The sequence below is a fragment of the Hermetia illucens genome, chromosome 2, assembly GCF_905115235.1.
Source record: "Hermetia illucens chromosome 2, iHerIll2.2.curated.20191125, whole genome shotgun sequence".
Classification (NCBI taxonomy): Eukaryota; Metazoa; Arthropoda; class Insecta; order Diptera; family Stratiomyidae; genus Hermetia; species Hermetia illucens.
Window position 1 is genome coordinate 181738163 of NC_051850.1, and position 21073 is coordinate 181759235.

General features: G+C 43.2%; 1 protein-coding gene across 18 annotated transcripts in view; it reads right to left on the minus strand.

The window, feature by feature from the left end:
• Positions 1-21073, minus strand: part of LOC119649925 (collagen alpha-1(I) chain-like) — a 109389-nt gene that overhangs the window by 42997 nt on the left and 45319 nt on the right. For 17 of the 18 annotated variants that reach the window (XM_038052337.1, XM_038052333.1, XM_038052345.1 and 14 more), the window contains exon 1: positions 10098-10229. The exons of the other annotated variant lie outside the window; for it this stretch is intronic. In XM_038052337.1, the coding sequence (XP_037908265.1) occupies positions 10098-10157 (60 nt within the window). In that variant the 5' untranslated portion in view covers positions 10158-10229. Of the gene's footprint in view, positions 1-10097; positions 10230-21073 lie in introns of those variants that run through there. 18 annotated transcript variants of the gene reach the window in all.

The following is a 21073-nucleotide window of genomic DNA, read 5'->3' on the forward strand; positions in this document are numbered from 1 at the left end:
CGCCGTAGAGACCGGGTGTAGGTTTTCTACTGAAGTGGAGATTTCTCCGTGGGGGAACATGAATTAGGTAAGGCCTTCAAAATCCGTGCCTAGGCCACAACCTGATTTCTCAAAGTCGCGGGTCGATTCGGAGTCTGTGACTTCTTACCACTTGGAGAGTTACAATCTTTTGTTTCCATTTTCATGTGTTTTTGGACACCCTTAGTGTAGTAATAAACTACCACAAGCTCCGCCGCCACCACAAGGTGGTGTCCAAGGGGGAGCAAAATTGACCTAGCCCTGTGCCTATTTACCTTAGTGGGATGAAAATTGATCGCTTAGAAAGAGTGATGCACTGACAATAGAATCATACCGATCTTGTTTAACGCGCATATAAGGGTTATGCCTATTTTTCCACCGACAAGTCCAGGTTTTTCCCGCTAATTTCTATGTTATAAGGCAAAACAATGCGGGGGTATTGATTGCCAGTGCCATTTAAACTTTTGACCTCCAAACTTCTGAAAATGCTATACTTTCCATTGCTACAAAGTAGAGAATTCATAATGGGTACTCCAAGAAAAGCCTGTTTGGCGTTGATGTTAATTGGCATATGGTTTCCAGAGGAGGTGGAGAAATAAACCATAACAACCCCCAAAGCTTCTAAGAACTAGGCGGTAAGATCCACGCGTAACATTAATCTATTATTAATCCAATTTTATAATGAATTAACCCATTTCAGAGGAAGGTCAGAGCTAATAAGTGATGAAGGCAAGTATTGAAAGTAAATATACATGCAGACTACATCCTGAAAATGTTCGAACAATATGGCACACATATCTAGTCAAAACCCATAGTACCTACTACTACCGGAATTTACGATGAATCTTCTGAACGAGGTAGCAGATTCAGGCTCAGGAACTCCTTCCTGAAGCTATTTGTTGTTCTTCCCATTGAGGAATTTCAAACGAATCAAGCATAATGAATTCCAGCCCTGGTTGATAGATATAGAGGAGACTACATATAATATTGAGCGTGATGAATGCTTTCCGAACCAACATGACACTAGAATTGGGAGAATCTCCCAGAAAGCTACTTCACCTGGATGTTGGGCAATCAATCAGCAACGAGTACATAACGATGGTGTTCTCAGTGCCATTAGCTATCGACGGAGTGAAGCAAACTCGTCCCAACTTTCAAAACTTTCAAGGATCACATTCAAAATAATTCGTTTTCCGTGTTAAATACCACAACACGGGAATTGCTTCAGAAGATTCTCAGAAAAGCCACACCAGCTTCTTTCCGTCGTCATTCTAGTGAAAATATTAAATGTCTACACATTACCAACCATTTCCAGGACATGTTACACTTGAAACGAGAGGAGGGAATGAAGATGGCTCGTGTGAAAATCTACGCACAAATATCTGCCTGGAAAACTCATCAATTGTCAAAATTCATCCAACTCAGAAGGTCATGTGAGTTGTATCTGAAACCGCTGAAAATTCATCTGAAATTTATTGACTAGTAACTTGTTGGCCTGGCATTCATTAACTTCTCTCAACGAATTTCTGTTTAATTCAAAACTTTTAATTGAAATCTTATCACACTCAAACCGATGCATGCCTTTAACGAAACTTTGTCTGCGGTCATGATCCCTTCCTGTCAAAGAAGGGGCTTTTAATCCCAACGGCGACTTAGCCCTCGTCACTTCTAGGGTTCACTAGACAAATCTAAGTAAGGAGCAGCGCAATAAAGTCCAAGGAAAAGTCTCGACATCAGTTGAAGATTTTCCACTTGAAAGCATGAAATTCGAGCGCATAAAAGCAACAAGTAAAGATTCTTTAATTCTTACAAAAGTACGCAGGCGGTACTACTTGGAATGGGTTGGAAAAGAATTTCCCTGAAGTTACCACAAACCTTTTATAAACAAATCAACTTTCAAAGCGTTTGTGAATCGCTAAGTCTCGGGATTAGATTAGGTCAAGTGGATACATAAGAATTTTTGGGCTTCAATCTTACAAAATGTCGCTTATGCGTTTATCTGGTTTTGGAGGTTTCATCATTTATTTTAGGAACAGGAGAGTGTGATGTAGGAGGCTCTTATTGCCTCCGATTGTATTACAAGAAATTGAAAAAGGTACACACGCCCACCGCGATCATTTGTTATTCCTTGCATTTCCATAATGAGATTAGCGTCATGTTTTCTGGAATAATTTAGATAGCAATCTAAATATTGTTTCTACTCCTTGAATTCCAGTTACAGGGAAGAACATGATGGCATTAAGTGATATTAAAAAAGAGTACCTTCATCAATAATTGAAATTTCCAAGGAATTCAACAGAAAATTTTTCCCATAGACCCCCGTTATCAATGCGAAAAACACTTCCTGGAAGTACTTTAAAAAATTATCCTTGGAAAATAATGTTAAGCGCTTATATTCAAAGGATTAACTGATTTAATCCAAATATTTGCATACCCAATTTCATTTAATTTCGCCGTAGACGATACCAAGTCTATCTCAGAGAGAGTGAGGAAAGAACTGGTCTCACGGCGTAGGAAAGGTGACTCTACCCACACTATGGTAAGTGTATCTACTGTTAACATGGCACATGGAACACATCCCGATCCCCCCCCCCCCCCCCGCAACCCCTCAGGTAATGACTCCTCTGACAAAATTGAACAAAGATGTAAGGACTAACAACCAACAATTTTCGAACTTCCACAGGCCTCGTTTATCCTTGAATTCCATAATGTAGAATCGAAGCTTCCTAGAATGTTGACTTTCGCCAACCTCGACGAGGATTTCAATAACACACATCACCAGGACATTCTGGTATTAAGAGAAGCAAAGTGGATCAGGGGATCTGGGAAACACGCTTCTCGCTGTTGCGAAGAGACCTCCTCCTTTTGTCTCTTCACTACCGAGACATTGAACACTTCCTCTAGATGATCTCTTTATCCCTGAATAGTAGATACCTCAACAGGACACCGCAGTATCTGGCTGACGCAACCCATGAAGTTTCTCGGCACATTGCTCTAGACTGATCATGCACGATCACCATATCTTGACGACCCTTGATCATCCCCTGCATTGGAAAGTCGACTTCAATCCTGAGGTTTCCACGAATCACCTTTAAGTCTCCCAGTTCCTTCTATATAGCCCGACCGCGGTATCCATATTTTGTAGAGGGTCGTGGACGGATAGCATTGGTATCGTCAGGTTGACCAGCGTACGCGCCCAGCTACACAAGGATATCCTTTTTTTCCTGAGGCACCTCGCCTTATTACAATTGCTTGTCGCTAGATTTTTTCGGTGGTTCAGAAATTACCGCCTCCAAATCGCTGTGAAATTCCTGTCTCATCGAATTCTGGCTGGCGATATTACAGGACATTTAACCTAGAGCTGCTTACTCCCCAAAATAATAGTCCATCCTTTCTCCCCCCACCTTCCCCCCCCCCCTTATTAATGAAGAATACCTGGGAGAAAACGAACCAGAAATTACTATTTAGGAGTAGTTACGCAGAGGTCCTTTGATATAATTTTCTTCACAGGCAATCAAATTTTCGGGATGTGAACTGGAGAATATCCATCCAATCAAAGATCTTTTCTCGAAACACTGGAATGCCAATAAATGTGAACCTTGGTATAGAGACTCCCTGACAATAAGGATGCCCCAGGAGGACTAACTGGAGGAAGTGTAGTCATGTCATTAGGGCTACCCTTCCCAGTACTACTATTGGTGGCACCAACACCCCTAGAGCCATAGATTGCGACTTTAAAGAAGGTGCTCAGTCAAATGCAACAGAAAGATACTACCATCGTGATTCAATGAAGATATCTATTTATCTGTAGCTGATCTGGCAGCAATAAGAACCATCTTCCCGAAATTTTAGCTAACTTCCCAAACAAAGTGGTTTTTCGAACTGGATACCATCTTTAAAAATATTGTCAACGGCCGCAGTTTCTTCCAACCATAGGTAATACGGATAAGAATGCTATCCTCGACGCTTAATAGGAATGGGTTAAAAAAGTGAAGCCGCTGACGGAATTTTCAGTGAAGCTCAGGCAAAAGAAAAGGACAACAAAACGGTTCAGGTCCGCATTGAGGGAAATCCACTAGACGTATCAAGATTTCTTTGCGAACCATAATCTCCTCTTCAGGGAACATGCTTCACAAGATTTGCTATACTTTCCGAAGGGCAAACGATGATGATGGAACCATATGCGAAAGCCAGAACATTCATATCTCAAGTGTACGAGGACATCATCACTGATGCCGAGGACTTGCCCTAGAAAAAGCCAAACAGTTGGAGATCAAGATCAATAACCAAAGGTGGGCAAATTTGGGGTCTTCTAAAGTTGAACTTGCGTTTCAAAGAAGTACAAATTTCCGTGTCGGAGACAATTTGACGCACAGAGACTCAAGCAAGTTCCATCGACCTCGTGATAATTATGGTCTGGAAAGGCACCCAGCAGAGGGATGAGCATCCTGCAACCCTTGACCCAGCCCAGCCGTGCCTAACATACTCCCATTTAGTGGGGAGCTGAGTCAGTTCGAGTCTTTCCGAACCATTTTCAACTTCGTCTACGACTAGTCCGAAATCCGAAAGGAAGAGATATTGCAAACAAGAGATTAACTATCAATTGAAATAGCATCGCACCATGATTAAGTCTCGACTCCCCTTGGACACTACCTTCACATGGCTGGGTAGCCTCACTAGTAGTGTCCAAATACGAATGTGAAAGCCAAGGGTTTGTTTTCTTCAAGTGGTAGAAACTCCCAAATAATACCCCAACTTTGAAAAATCAAGTTGCAGGCGTGACATGGTTTTCAAATGCCACAAGAGCTTTATATTCGTCCACAGGAAAATCGATGGGAGACATGCATTCCACTTCAGTGAAAAGGCAACACTTACTGGCTGCTATACAGTCGCCTACAATGAGGAAAACAGTAATTTTCTAGAAACTCAACCAGGAACCCTGGTTCGCATGCCCTAGAAAGGTTTAAGAGGATGGCCCTGTTACTTGAGGTAAATGCAATAAAACTTTTCCCTGGAGTAATCACGAACTGCAAAAACTCGAAAAATTGACGAGACTGCTTATGAATCTTACTTGTAGGAGGAGATTAGATACGCTTAGGAATAGATTAGATAAACTCCAGGAACTCAAAGCGTGCATTTTAGAGGCTCGTCCTTAAGCAGAATTAGTCGATTCCTCTAGGAAACGGGATGGGGCTCTGACAAACTTCAAAATTGAGTCAGCGCGGTCTCTATAAACTTTTGAATAGGAAAAGAGTAAAAGGGAAACTGGAACATGCAAGAACGGTTACCAGTGAAACCGCAAGAGGTGTTATACTATTCATGAAACATATAAAGGCACCTGGCGTGGATGCTAGTTATCTAGTTATCGAGGGTCACCTATATTCGCCTGTTAGGTTGGCTTTGAATGTCGGCATCCGATACAGGCAACTTTTCCTCTAAATTAAACGATAACGATTAAGCTTCCTTTGGCACATTTGTGAGCAATATATTGCCCGAGATTAATTTGTTGGGTCACTCCTCCTACTCTCTCTCGCTCTCTACCTTCTAATCTGATCTGGAAACGTTCCTATTACAAGAAGTAGCAGTATCAAAATGTTTCGTCCAATTTAACGCAGCACGGCAAGGTATCCTTGACTGGAAAGCTAACCACGATAACGGGGAGTAGTTCTAGCTGCTGTACCAATACACCCCACAGGTGTCCTGCTCTGTAGGCCTTTAATTACCACTCATAAGTTGGCTTTTATATGGACGATAAACCAGCTATTGTCAGCTTTTTTCTCAGCACACCACTTTGGACCTCTGTTTGCTCAATCCGAGGCCAGATTGTGAAAGCCCAGTGACCCAGTGACCCAGTGACCAGTGCCACCTCTTGATATTGATTCTTATAGGCTAGCGGAATTCAGTTCTGAGAGCGATCAGGACTAGACGCGGAATTGTCGGCTTGCCTCACATTCACGACTTTGAAGCTCTCATAGCGCTCCTGAATCTTATCCTTGTCTAGTGGGTCGCCCCCCCCCCCCCAAAAACTGTCCAGGAACATGCAACTCGCCATACTACAAAGTCTTCCTGTGGAAAAATGGGAAAATATGCTATAGACACTCGGACTGACCAAAACTCGCTGGCTAAACATATATTTAGAATGGAAATATTACATTATGATACGTATCCATCCTGTCGCGAAGAAGGGAAGGGAGCTCTTGAATGAGGCAACCAGTCAACTAATATAGGAGGACGTGTTCTGCTCAAAGTATTCCCGGAGCTAGATATGGTGCTTGCGAATGTTGCGATCTCATACACAGTCATGGTGGTCTATAGTAGACCTGACATAGATGAGCCCCACTTTAGGCACTGGAATTGCTCGCCAAGTCAGTGCGCACTATATTCAAGGTGACCAGCAGGCAAGTGCAAGTCGAGCTCTGAAAAGAGTGAAAGCTTTTGAGAGACACACGTTTTTCGTAGTGCTCAAGCCTGATGGTCGGACTAGAGAATAAAAATTCCCAAATGACTCAATGGGTTGCAGAAGCATACCATGCTATTATGGCCAGAAGGCTACTGCTCCCCAATTGGGAAAACAACAATTGTTGAAACAACAAAATAGCAACTTTGAGAGCTGCATATTTATAGGCATTGTGGTTTCACCCAAGACGTAGGGGAAAACCCGATAGCGGTGATTGTGAGGACACACAAAAATAACTGCGCAAATGAGCAGGGATGATTTTGTCCATGAGTCGCTATATCACTTGAAGTTCGTTGCGGAGCCCAAACTTCGTGGTCACGAACTGATAGAGTGAACGCCCTGTGAAGGCAATTAATCCTTAGGCGCCTCATCCAGCTCTTCAAATCTTTCAGATCAAGACTTGTAACAAATCAAGCCTTATTGAGACGACTGAAAATTCCCTCGATGAGAGGCAAAATATCAATGCCCCTCCCGGTAGCACTGATCACCTTACGCGCATCAAGCCATAGACGCACTTTACCAGGTGTCACCACAAGGATGATCGAGGAATACCAGACGCTTTGCGATTCTTCGATAACTCCCAAAGCCAGCATCCAGTCAATCTCTTCATAGAGGAACTTTTCCGGCTCGAAAGGCGGAAAACTGCCAATGACAGCACCGAACCTGGCTCGCTGATGTGTCGTCAATTAGTGTTGGTTCACATTGTCTATATTGTCTATTGAACAAACTGAAGGTGCAAAGGTAGGTGCGAGTTCGACCTTGCACACAAAATCAACATCAAAGTATAAATTTTAGGCTTACGACGGGATAGAGAGGAACGACATGGATTCCGTCCGACCACGAATCGTGATATCAGTCAACATTCTGCCTACTATCGAGTAGCCCGTTGGCCGCCCTTAGATCGACACGTAATATCTCCCCGCAAAGCTCAACAACTAACGATGACTCCGGTATCAATCAATCGTCAGACACGTTCACCGAAGACTGTGACATCCGCATATGGGCGAATATCGTTAGTGTGCTGTTCCGACAAGTCAGCCTTTAAGGCTACCTGCATGCCTTCGCATCCTCAGGACCATTCTATTGGATGATGCCTTTTTGAGACAGGAAGGGAACCTTAATGTCCGCGCCCTATTGCACATCTGGCGCAGGAGATGCATCGATTCATGATGCCATCCATCATGGACCCTCCCTTTCAATCGCGGCAGGCAAGTCCGAAGTTTTATGGCTCAATCGACTCGATCGAGCCATTATTTTTTTTGTTTCATTTTTCCATTTAGATCGCGTTTGCCATTTGCCAATCGCATCTTGTCTTTACAAACCCCAGGAGTGGTTCTCAGAGAGTAATAGTGAAAAGGCTGCAAAGATCACTGTAAGTGAACTACCCGCGCCTTCCAAAAGAGGTTGTTATCACTTGGCTTCCTCACCCCCAAAATAATGTCCAGCTTAACGAGTGCACAATACCTCCAACATCTGAGGGGAAGCTGCGGGAAACATGTAATAGCGTCGATATTAGCAAAGCGTCAGGTTTGGGAGACATCGCTAGCAGAGCTTCAAGAGTGGCAGTGAACAGTATACCCAACCTTTTTCGCGAACACTTTGAAGGCGTTCCTAAAGGAAGGAATACTCTCTATTTACTGCAATAGCAGCAATTGATGTTACTTCCCAAGTCCAATAGGCCTCCTGAAGATCTAGTATCTTATTGACCCATCTGCCTCTGGGGGAAGATGTTAGAGAGACTTATCAGTACATCGTCACAGCGGAGGTGCACAAAAGTCAGTACTGGGTCACCTGCTATCAAATGTCATGATAATGAGCTGCTTGCTCTCCCCATGCACGTCGAAAACAGTTAATGCCCCGCGGTATTTGCAGAAATGTTTTCGAATATGGGCGGGCTGAAACACTGAAGTAGGTTGCTTGCAATCGGAGTGCTGCAATCCATTCTGTTTTAGTTATCACATGTGTGGGCGGAGATTCTCAGAAGAGGAAGCAGGTCAATTCGCTTTATCGGCTAAGAGCTCTGAGGGTTTACGGCGGTTTTAGAATCTTATTAGATAATGTAGTACTGGTAGTGCAGTCATGATCCCAGTCAACATTCTGGCAAGAAGTATAGAGGCCCACACAGGGCGCGGATCATTCGATCTCTAGCAACGCAAATGGGACGATTCTACAAAGGGTCGATGGACCCACAAGCTCGTCTAGGGGTAAATACGAGGAGATCGACTTCCACATTACGAAGTTTTCCGCAGGACACGGTAGCTGCTACAGGCAGTATCTGCACCGTTTTGGATTCAGAGGATGTGATGTTTCAACCGGAGAATATAGCTGCGAAGATGCTGAGGTTGAAGAAGAACTGGTTTATCGTTTCCTTCCCAATCGTAAGTTTATAGGAAGAAACAGAAACGTGAGTACCTTAAGGCAAAACCACTCCTCATATTAATGCCTCAATGGTGGTTCAGCAGGGCTGAGGCTGGAAAGACCGGGAATCGTCCCAAATGCTCTCGCTCAAGCTCTGACGTTTGCACGATTTTTAACGTTTGTGTACGAACGAAAATGAAGGAATTAGATTTTTGGTGCTAATGTATTTCAGTTGTAGCGAGTAGTATAACATACACTAAATCTGGGATATTCCTTTAGAAAGGAACGACGAATAGAATAGATAGACCACTATAGACTGAGTGCTCAGAGGCTAAGTCTTGACGTCATTCTACATACAGGCGAAGCGAAGGCCGACCTATTAAGACTGTGTTATCCAAAAAGAAATTATTAGCCATATATCTAAGGAATAGGGTATCCTACTAGCAGAAAAACTAATACGTAGTGAATTTCTATTACTTCCCTAGTTCGCTATAAGAATTTACTAGTATTCCCTTACGAAGGGCACGTGAATGATATTTTTAGCTCTTTCTTTCGCCCTCTAGCAAACTTTACGAATGCATCCTTTCAAAAACAGGAGCCGTGGAGGGGAAATTGGGGCCTGGGGTGAAAATTATGCAGAGAACGGAGTCCGGGGTGAAAATTATGCGGATCTGGATTGAGCATTATGTGAGCCTCTTTATTATCCTTTTTTGCATTGAAATTTCTATTCCGGGCCCCCCAAACAACGAAGAATCCAGTCAGGCCTATGTAGAAGTGTTAGAATGAGGATTTGAAGTTGTTATGAATTTAATATAAAATTGATTCCAAAGACTCCCATTTCGAAAAAGAAATGTATTACTCAAATTTTCGATTTTTACTTAAATAAAGTTCTACTGCAGCCACCCCCCATCTCAGGCAACTGCAGAGAACCCACACACAAAATATATTCGATAACATCAAGGCAACTTTCTAAAAGAAGGCAAGGTGTAAACTCATAAAGAAAATGCTTTGGAAATGGGAAAGATATTATCAAGTTTGGAAGTGAGAAGAGCCATGAATCAAAGATAAAAAGAAATAAATCCCCATTTAAAGTCATAGAAGGGAAAAGAAGAGTGAAAAGTTTCGTTCGTCCCTTGAAAGAAGAAAAGGAGAAGTATTTATCTATTGAAGGTGTAAGCAAGGCGGATATTTGTTAGCGGGAAATTTAGGAAAAATATAACAAACGTTGTACACTAAAACTATCTTAAAGATACTTCAAACTTACCCCAACAATTATAACAAATACACTAGCGCTAATCATGAATAACAACAAAAGATACTTCATCAACTTAAACTTCCAAATTAGGAATCAATAAAAATCATCTCATCCTTTCTCAAGAACAATTTTAACTGTTCCACCTTCACGAATATTTTCCCATTAAACGCCTTGAACGAAACGAAAGTGTGTATCCTTCAAAAACCAGCTACCCTGTCATCAAAACCAGAGCCTTATCTAAATGTCATTCAGTTAATTATGCAAGTGCTCAATCTCATCTTAAAATCCAGAACAGATAAAAGATATAATATTAATTGGATTGCAACATTTGACAAAAAACTATAAACTATCAAGATGACGATAGTCAAATGTATGGTACCAATTTGGTATTTAAGATTTTATTTTATGCATGCACCTCAATCCATCTATATTTTATGCCAAACTTGTTGGTAGCATCTAAATGTTAGCCGGAAGAAAACAAAAAAAAAGATATCACTTCTACCTAATTTCCAGTGTGTTCAGTCAAAAGCGTTATTGAAGGTAAACTACTTCGCACACAAACGCCTTCACAAATATTAACATTTCAAAGATACATTTTGGAGACTTGTACATGAATTTTAACACCCCGCGGATCCTCAAGGGTAATAGCGGTGGAAATTTAGTTTTTTTTTTTGATTTATTGTCGTATCAAAAGATGTTTTCTCCTATTATAACGAATCGATGTAATGATGGAAGATATTTACATTCATTCATGCGGGGACCAAATTTCAAAGAGGTAAAAAAAGATATTTTTAAATTTAGCATCAAGTTTCACACAATTAAGGAAAATATATTGTTAAGAATAAGTCAAAGACGGTCAGTCGTCTTTAATCAAATTCATAATGATATCAGATTTAATCTTGGCTTTTGTGAATATTAAATTTCATTTGAAGCGTTGGGGATGTCCGAAGGTCGCGATTGAGACTTGATATCAATAGTCAACTGTGAAAGATAAAGGAATGGTCTGTTTAGATACCGAAATATAATATTGCGCTTTCACGACTCCTTGAAAAGACGTAATCATTCCAATAACACAAAAGATAAGAACTGGCATTTAGGGTTTATCTTGAAAGTTTTGGAAGAGGACGAACTTCAACTGAATAATGCGATGAGCTGAAGAACTAAGAGGGAATGCGGGAGGGAGATATGCTCGAAAAAGATATTTTCGATGTTGGGATCAGGAAAATTACAGCAATCCCAAATGATTCCAAATATAGCCATAGCATTTAGCCATGACCATAAAATCTCTTTGAAGTTATCGCTAACTCCGCCATGCTATTAACATAGTATGATGGTCCCAAGCCCAGGTAAAGGAGGAGGGTTTGAGGCAACGTACTCTGTACTATCCTCAGTAAAACAAAAATAAAATGCTGAGATCAGGGAAGGAGATAAATAGAATATAATTGGAGTTATCCTACCTGGTCTCCCTTGGTGACAGGCCCCGCGACAGGTCGACCAAGAAAATGCATACAATGTCGTTACAAACATGATGATTGGATTGAGTCACAAGCCTCGGAGAAATGCTAGGGTGTCCACCTCAGTCGACGCGGCAGGACAGGCCCCGGTCCTGTCGAGAAATGGGCAAGGGTTCTTGACGTGTGGACGGCGTCAGGACATAAGCAAGTTAGTCCGGACACAACGAACAAAACAAATACGTGTCTGTACCCTAAATGTTGGTGGAAAGACCGAGGAACTCGCAAGAGCCCTTCGGAAAAGTCGTATTGATATCTGCGCAATTCAAGAAACCCGATGGTCTGGTGCCAGAAGCTGCGACATTGAACGTGAACGCGGTAAAAATGGCTACAAACTTCTCTATTTTGGTAACCCACACACACTCCATATGGTGTTGGCATTGCCATCTCAGAGGGTTTCCGTGATGCCATTAAAGAAGTCGAACGATTTGATGATCAGCTGATTAAGCTCACCATTATATCAGCTGATCGCACTATACACTTCTTCACCGCGTATGCACCACAGACAGGTCGACCTGATGCCGAGAAAGATGCCTTCTGGCAACTTCTCGATGAAAAGACTTGTCACGTGCCTGCTGACTCGTATGGTCATGTGGGTGAAAAGACAGACGGTAACAGGTGCCATGGGGGAAAAGGGTTCGGAGCGCGCAATGAGGGTGGCGAGCGTATAATCGATTTTGCGGACACCCATGACCTTGTACTCATGAATACATGGTTCATCAAACGATTGTCTCATTTTCCTACATTTTATAGTGCGAACAGTAAAACGCAATTCGACTATATTCTCATAAGACGCCAACATTTTACCACTGTCACTGATTGCAAAGTCGTTCCCTATGAGACCATCGCACCTCAACATCGGCCGTTGATGGCCGTCCTGCGAATTAGACCACCGACAAAACAGCGTGAGGAACGCACTGGCCCGCCGCGCATTAAATGATGGCGATTTGGTGAGAAGAAACAAGAAACGGTCTCAGTCATACGATTGCCGACCAATACGAATGTGGAAAAATCATGGAACCAAATGAAAGACACAATCCACAAAACAGCCTCTGCAACCCTCGGGGTCACCAAGCCGGGTAAGCGGTACATCAACCGAGATACTTGGCTTTGGAATGATGATGTTAAAATGAAGGTCCGTGAAAAGAAACGCCTCTACCACAAATTTCTCGACGATAAAACGCCTGCTAATTGGCAAATTTATAAGAATGCCAACCGGGAAGCAAAGAAAGCGGTCGCTGTCACCCGAGCGAGCCATTTTAAAAATCTTTACGATAAACTGGACACTCGAGATGGCGAGAGAGATCTGTATCGACTTGCCAAAAGCCGCAATGAACGCACAGAGGATGTCGAACACTAATGACAAGAACTTGCTTACCAACCGTCGAGCTGCAACGGATAGATGGCGAGAATACTTCGAGCAGATTTCAACTGAAGAATTTACTCCACTTCCACAATCATTACCGACATTTGGAACAGTTCCACCAGTCAGCGCAACTGGTGCTCAGAGGTGGCGGCGAGGAAGATGGGGCAGCAACACTATCGGCCAAACCAAAACCAAGTGGCCGAGGAGAACCTCCATAGTGGTGGCACCGGGAGACGCTGTAATCACTTTGGTTTGCCAGCCGTGATTCAGTAGGCGAACGCTCCAAAGGCCTAATCAGGGCGATCAGACCCGAGTCTGCACGGCGACTCATCTGAAGTGGCAAATTGGTCACGAAACCTTACCAGTGGTATACTGGTACCATGCGAACCGGGAAAGCCCCTGGACTCACATACTTCGGGTGAACTCCTGTTGTATGTGAGGACAGCTCGGTTATTTGCGGTTGGCCACCCTAGTGGGAGTTTCATGGCGGTTGTGGTTATGCTCAAGTGAGAAGAGACCTTTGGGCCTCGACGTGGTGTTGCGTATCAACACGGGTGCCGTACTCCATAGTTCGGTAGAGATTCAGGTAATTCTTGCATCCACCAGTATGAATGCTAAGCGATGCACTTGGTATAGACTGGTACCGTTGTTGCTTGTCTCAGCGGGGCTCTGATTGTGGTCACAAAATCAATCCGTGTCTGAAGAGGACCGTAGGATTAAGTCTCACGACAGGTGCCTACATAAAACACCATGGGCTTCAGTCAGTGCAACTGAAATCGAGGAAGCAGTAAAACAAATGAAATTGGGGAAAGCAACAGGACCTGACGGCATCGCATCTGAGCTCTGGAAAGCGAAGATCTGGGACCCAACACTGTGGCTCAGTGAATTCTTTAACCGGGTTATTCAGGAAGGAATAACACCATCTGACTGGCAAGAAAGTACCACTGTTCCAATGTGGAAAAAGAAAGGTAGCCCAGCAGAATGTTCAGAATGAAGATTTTTGAACGCATTCTTGACAACCGTATTCGCGAAATCGTTGAAATAACCGTGAATCAAGCCGGATTTGTTAAGAACTGCGGAACTACTGACGCACTACACGCTGCGCGGTTACACATAGAGAAACACCGTGAGAAGCATCATCCTCTTTACATTGCCTTTCTGGATCTAGAGAAAGCGTTTGACCGTGTACCACACGAACTCATCTGGGATGCTTTACGACAACACTTCGTGCCAGAAGAACTCGCGCGCTAGGTTCAATTGCTCTACCAAGATCCGAAAAGTAAAGTTCGAAGTATGGCGAGTGTATCAAAACCGCTTCGTATCTCTATTGGAGTTCATCAAGGAAGTGCCCTCTCACCACTCCTCTTTGTCCTTGTTATGGACACCGTCACACGGAATGATCGCCTCATGCAGCACGGTCTCAGATTGAATTTAAACAAAACTGAATTTTTGACGACCGATCTCCATGAAACAGGCACAATCACTGTCAACGGCAGTGATCTGCCCAGAACTGAGCGATTTAAATACCTCGGATCAACGCTATCAGCCAATGGAGAACTGCGTTATGAAATTGCTTCGCGCATTAACGCAACCTGGACGAAATGGCGCTCCACAACTGGTGTTCTTTGTGATCGACGTATCAACGAACGTCTCAAATCTAAAATTTATCGCAATGTCGTCCATCCAGTCGCTCTCTATGGTTCTGAGTGTTGGCCGACTATAAAAGACAATGAACGACGTCTTGCGGTAATAGAGACGAAGATACTACGTTAGACTAGTGGCGTCACACGTTGAGATCACATCCGAAATGGGGATATCCGCGATCGTTATGGGGTTGCACCGTTTGTGGAAAAGTTGCGAAAGAGGCGTCTTCGATGGTATGGTCACGCAATTCGTGCCAACGAGAATTCACTTGCCAAGGTTGGTCTGAACATCGAAGTCGATGGTAAACGACCAAAAGGCAGGCCGAAACAACGATGGCTTGATACGCTGGATGGGGATTTGAAAGCCTCGAGATTGCAGCCAGATCAGGCATTCGATAGAGCCAAGTGACGAAGCCGATCACGACGAGCCGACCCCGCTTGTGAACGGGACAAAGGCTGAAGAAAAAGAAGAAAAAAAAGATTTCTTTGAAGTTATCACGAAAATATCATATCATCAGTTCAAAAACATCTTGACTTTGTTATCACCGAGTATCAACCTCGAAATGAACATCACGACAAATGGTCACAACAAATTGAAAATACTCACAAACAGGCACCCTCCAATGACTCCAATTTAATGATGATTAAGTACCTACTCCATCTGAAACATCCAAAAACACGCTCCAACTAGCCAAAAAGTAATATTCCAATTATCACATCCATTCAGTAGCCCCTTGGCATGGTCTCAACATTTCCTCCGCATTAAACTCAACAAACGGTCATAATCCATCCGAATGACATCAAGATACCATCAGTACAAGAAACGTGGCAATGTTGCCTTCAGCACGATAGCAATAATTGATTGATATTAAAATTATGAATAATGTCTTAATATCTAGCATTACTAAAATGTCAGATCACTATAAAGTCAATCTGTGTTCAGTTCTTGTGAACTAGCTGCTGGCGTTTATACTATCGAAATGGTACAAGGACACTGAGTCTGTCTATTGCAAAAAAAATAAGATATTTTCAGTCGTTCATCATCCATAGGCGAATCTGTGACAAGCCCATCGTTATAACGCTTCAAAAAAGATACAAAAAGAATCCGAGCACTACACAGGCTAGAAATGGTATTCGTAGTCAAAACGATTAGATGAGGAGGATGCTGCCCGTAATGTCAATATCTGCATGATGAATACACTTATCTGATGAGCTCGATCCAATCGAGAATGATAAAAGGGTCGGGAAGATACTTGTATCTTATTGGATTGTCTATGTCAAAACATTGTTTAATGAAATATTTTGATTTTTCTGCACGATTTGTTGCGGAAAAGTTTAAAAGGTGAGAATTGAAATGATTGGGATTTCAAGTATCTATTCACAGGTAAACTCAGCGATAATTGAGAAAAATAACGAACCTTCCTCGAGCAAATGTCCAGACTGTCGGGAATGCATTATAAATCACACTTTTGAGAAAAATACTACTTGGAGATATCATATATGAAGTATACTTACTCATAACCACTATCTGAGTTAATCGTAAATTTTAGGTTGGAATTTTCTCACTTACCTGAAAAGAAAAGAAAAGAATTTATTAGAAAATCATGTCTTCATACCTTCATTTATCTTTTTTATAATCAGCAAAATTAAAATGCGATAATTTTGACATATTACGAACTTGTTAATAATGGTGCGATTCCCACCAAACTTAGTAGGATCATGCTCTATATTTTAGTAATAAACTCTTATTAATTTTATTTAAAAAGATATCGTCATAGAAGGCATTTCGGAGCCTAGGTGCCATATAATGGCAGCCTCTTGATTTTTTTCAGATTTTTCGGTTGGGTAGTTTCTAAGAATGGGCCCGTTAAAGAAATGATCACTTTCGATCCCCCGTACTCCCCACCTTTCCATCAATTGACAAAACTAATTTCGGTTTCGGAAAGTACTAACCGATACCTTTTATTTGATACCCTACATGACTATATTTGGTGAAAACAAATGTACACCCCCCTGTTACATATATGCGAACTCGCCCCCCCCCCCCTTAAATTTAACGTAGAATGATGTCACTCGTTTTACGTGTGAACGTTCACAGTACCCACTTTTCCAGCGAATTTGGTATCAATAGCTATAACCGTTTCCGAGAAAAATGCGTGCGACAGACAGACAGACAAACAGATCTGCGTGGAGTTACCAGCTCTCCCATCAGGCGTCTCTTCGTGCAGATAAGGGAATGCTTGACAGATGCGTAAGAATATCTATTTGTACGCTTTTGGGGGTGTGCGTGCATGGCGGGAGGAAAACACCCATCCGTGGACAAAAATGACTATGGGAAGGACATCCAGAATATGAAGCCAATATGGAATCAATAAGGAGAGAAAAATTTACTTTGTAGAGACTCGGAACCCCAGCACAGGCGGTCAGTATCTCTGTATAATAACGACTATCTAACCTTGTACATAGATTTTGGTCATATTTCTCCACTTCTGTCAGTTTATGTGGGTGACATTAACACCTGAATGGGACAAAGCGCATCAACCAGGTCTACCACAATATTTGCCAGATTGTTAAAATGTGCTTCAGCTGCTTCAAGGACTTCCGGAGGAGCTTGGTTTCCGAAGTCATTGCAGACTCAACCGCAATCGTGTGCGTTCAACTAAACCACCTTAAATTAAGTAGGATTTCAGCGAGGAACCAGACGCACAGCCTCCAATTTTAAGGTTAAAATAGTGTGGGCCTTCGTAAGTTGACTCCAGCGGCCTTGACGAGGCATCAATTCTAATTAGGAGTTGAGCTCTCTGGGCACGTCAGCCACGTTTCTCGTGTGTTTGGCAAACCGATGGTGCTAATAATAATAGCCACTGAATCTGAGCCTTGAAGCTTTATTTAATAACCTCACCGTACCCTGTGCAATTACAGGACCCAGAATTGCGCTCGTCAGTGGTTATTACCCTGATTTGAGTCACATTCCATTCATAGCTAAGTTGAATCCGATATCCAGTCAGAATGCAAATTCCACCGCACCAGTGTGACTTGGACCACGACCTTCAGTACGACAGTCTGGCGTTCAAACCACTGCGCCATGTGATGTCAAGTCCCGACTTAATGTTGAGTACAGGATCAGTCTGGAGCCGCAGGTTCTCTCTGTATACCAGCTCCACGGGACTTCCAGCAGATTCCTCGTGATTGGCTATCCGAGACCAAATAGAAAGAATGGGTGGACTCCGTTTTAGGTCATTATAGCGGCTTTCACTGTGTGACCCTCCAAGAATCCCATTGGACTGCGGAAAGTGCGCGGCTGCCCGGTGGCATTTGAATCCAACGAGTTTACACAACTCTGAGAAAGGACTCAAATGGCATTTCCTGGTCGGTGATTATAATTGCTGGCGCACCAAAGATTGGCAAAAATGTCCTTGAAAAGTATTTTAGGAATTACCAGGTGACATTGAAGACAGAAGTTAAATTAAAGCCGTGTTGTGTTTATATATTTGATTTCCAAGTTGTCACTATCTCGGCAGATGCTGAATTTTACTAGCACTAAGTGCCAAGCATTGGTGGTGGTATACCACCTCTTTTCCGCTCTCCTTTAAATAATTGAATATATCGCGCCAGGACAATACCGCAGGAGACGTGATTACCCCGTTACCGGCCGTCACGGTTAGGGTGCCTCCGTTTTGACGACGCAATCCGGCGGCGTAGTTTCGCCAATTAACCACACCATCATCGGTCTCGACGAAGAGACCACCGGACTTGTTTCGGGCGTCCTTGAGGAATGCTCGTACGCCCTTCTAAAGGAGCAGCTGATTCGGCGTCTTTCAGTAAGTGATGAAAGGAGCTTAATCACTTGCTGAATGAGCTGACGTTAGGCGACCGGACTCGCAGCCAGCTGCTTCGAGAAATGAGGCAGCTATTTGTAAAAAAGTTCGCAAATACGTGGGGCGACAACGTCTTCAAAGCTGAAACAGAAAGATTGTTGGGCGTACTGAATGAGATTCTTTCTGATGCCTTAAGGGAGGTTCTAGTATCATTGAGGGACCTTGTATGGTGTCAATGAGAGACCCTAGTTGCACAGAAAATTAGCGCCTAAGATGGGAATTCTGACCGCTCTTCGAACTCCTAGATTCACGTCTACCTGCCTATAGTCATAGGTACAAAGAAATTGTTGTCAAAACACGATAATTGCTGTGATAAATTATGATTGCGGAATTCGGAAAAACCAAGGCCTTGACGCCTGTATCAACTAGGTAATTGCGCCGGCTCGAACGGTCATTTTGAGGGGATCTAGTGCTGCATTCCCAGTAGCTGTCGCCTAAGCTCCCAGCAACTTTAGTTTTTTTTTTAGAAAAGTTTCATGGACTGCTACGTACCTTGATGAGGGTGTTTTTTAGAAGCTCAAGCATGTAGTTTGCACGAAGCCCCTCATTCGCTTTTAACTTCGGTCCAGGACCCGCATCCGAGCACCCAACTTCGCATACCGCACACTCATAGAATTTATATTAGCGAAAACTGGTTCCAATTCATTACCATAATCCCGCCGAGGTTTTTGCATCAGAGATAATTTAAAAGACTTCATTCTAATTTTTTCAGAGCCACCAATTGCTACGTTACCCAATTACCCGTCCAATTGTGGCACTCAAGACTTTTTCACTCTTTTCTTTCAGGATTTCCAAATAAGAAGTTTGTGGCAACTGCAGAGGTTACTATGAACCGATTTGAGCCCCGTGGCTTACTCCATGGGCGCATTGATGACCAAGGTGGTTTGAATTCTATTTGGAGAAGAAGTTCGAATCCGCATGTTATGATAGTCAGCTGTTGATCCACGAGAGGTGTACTTGGCCGGATGCTATCGTCATCATCATCAACGGCGCAACAGCCGCTATCCGTTCTAGGTCTGCCTTAATGAAGAACTCCAGACATCCCGGTTTTGCGCCGAGGTCCACCACCTCGAGAAAGAGCCATTAAAAGGAGTACATCACTTCCGAGAACACCTGTTCAAAAAACACCGAAAGGTGCCTCACAAACTTGTCATTCATCAGCCCCTAGTGGGGCCAGGAGATGTCGCAGGACCAAGTGTTTGGGCAGTTTAAGAGAAACTCGACGATCCTGCGATCTCCTCCGAAATCAACGTTGGTAAACTCAGGAAATCAGGGAAGCTCCCGGAAGGCTAATAAATACGGAAGTGCCCGGTGGGAAAAACCCAGCAGATGAGCAGGAAAAATAATAGAGTTATCCGAATTCATAAAGGACAAACGCAATGTACACGAGGCCATCAAAAGCATGGTTCGAGCCATTCGTGTACTGTACAATAGTGTCAAGGATGAACAAAAGGTCTAGAAGAAATTAAGCGTCACCCAAGTAACGCAAATGGCGCCTCAAAATCCAAAGAGAGGTTAGCTTGAAACGAGAAGTAAAGAGAGTACGAACAATTTTTTCGAATCCTCGCAGGACGCAAAAAGGCAAAGAAGCCTCTTACTGGCAAAGAGGAAGGCAAACAAAATCGGCCCAAGGGACATAAAACCCCAAAAAGGAACCAAGGAAGCATGGACCAAGGTTGGCGGAAAGAAAAACGCGACACATTAAAAAATATGACGGCCCGAAAGGATTACCATCTCGAAAAAAGGTGATATGACTTATGCCGATATCCTCAGAAAGGTCAAATCCGATCCTGAGCTGATGGGCTTTGGAGAAAACGTCAGCCGAATCAGACGTTCCCAAAAAGGAGATTTGATGTTGAAACTAGAGAAGTCTCCGGGCAAAAGGGTTGAAAATGTCTACGGCAGAGTAGGGGGGTCCTTAGGAGAAGAAGCACAAGTACGGGTCAGAAAGCAGGAGATTGTCATCCAATATAAGGACATTGATGAAATCACGAGCAAAGATGATATCCACGACGCCTTAAAAAAGCAGTTAGAACCACTTGGTTTGCAAGATTCCGCGACCAAAGGACTGAGGAAGGCATACAGAGACACACAAATGGCAACTATAAGCTTACCAGTTGAAGTAGCGTTCAAACTACTAGCAATAAAGTGAACATAGGTTGGGTTTTTGCCGACTCAGGAAGCAGTCCCTCAAGCGTTGCTTTAGATGCCTTGAATTAGGGTCACATGGCGGCGAAATGCACCGGTATGTGTGACAGATCAAAAAGGTGCAGAAAATAGAGGGAGGAAGATCATGTATTCAAGGAATGTAAGGCTGAGGCTGAATGTATGCTTTGCAACGATAACAAGAGTGTCGACTGTCGGCACGTTGTAGGGAGCAACAGATGCCCAGTGTTTAGGAGAGGCTTGAATGTAGCAAAGAAATGAGGTTAGTACAGATCAACCTCAACCACTGCGAGCCAGTGCCAGGCCTTCACTCGCAGACCATCTATAAGAAGGGGATCGAAGCTGTCATACTCAGCGAGCCTTACTGCAATAGGAAGTTAACCTTCCTTCATACTTCGTGACCAGAAATGATATCCCTCTT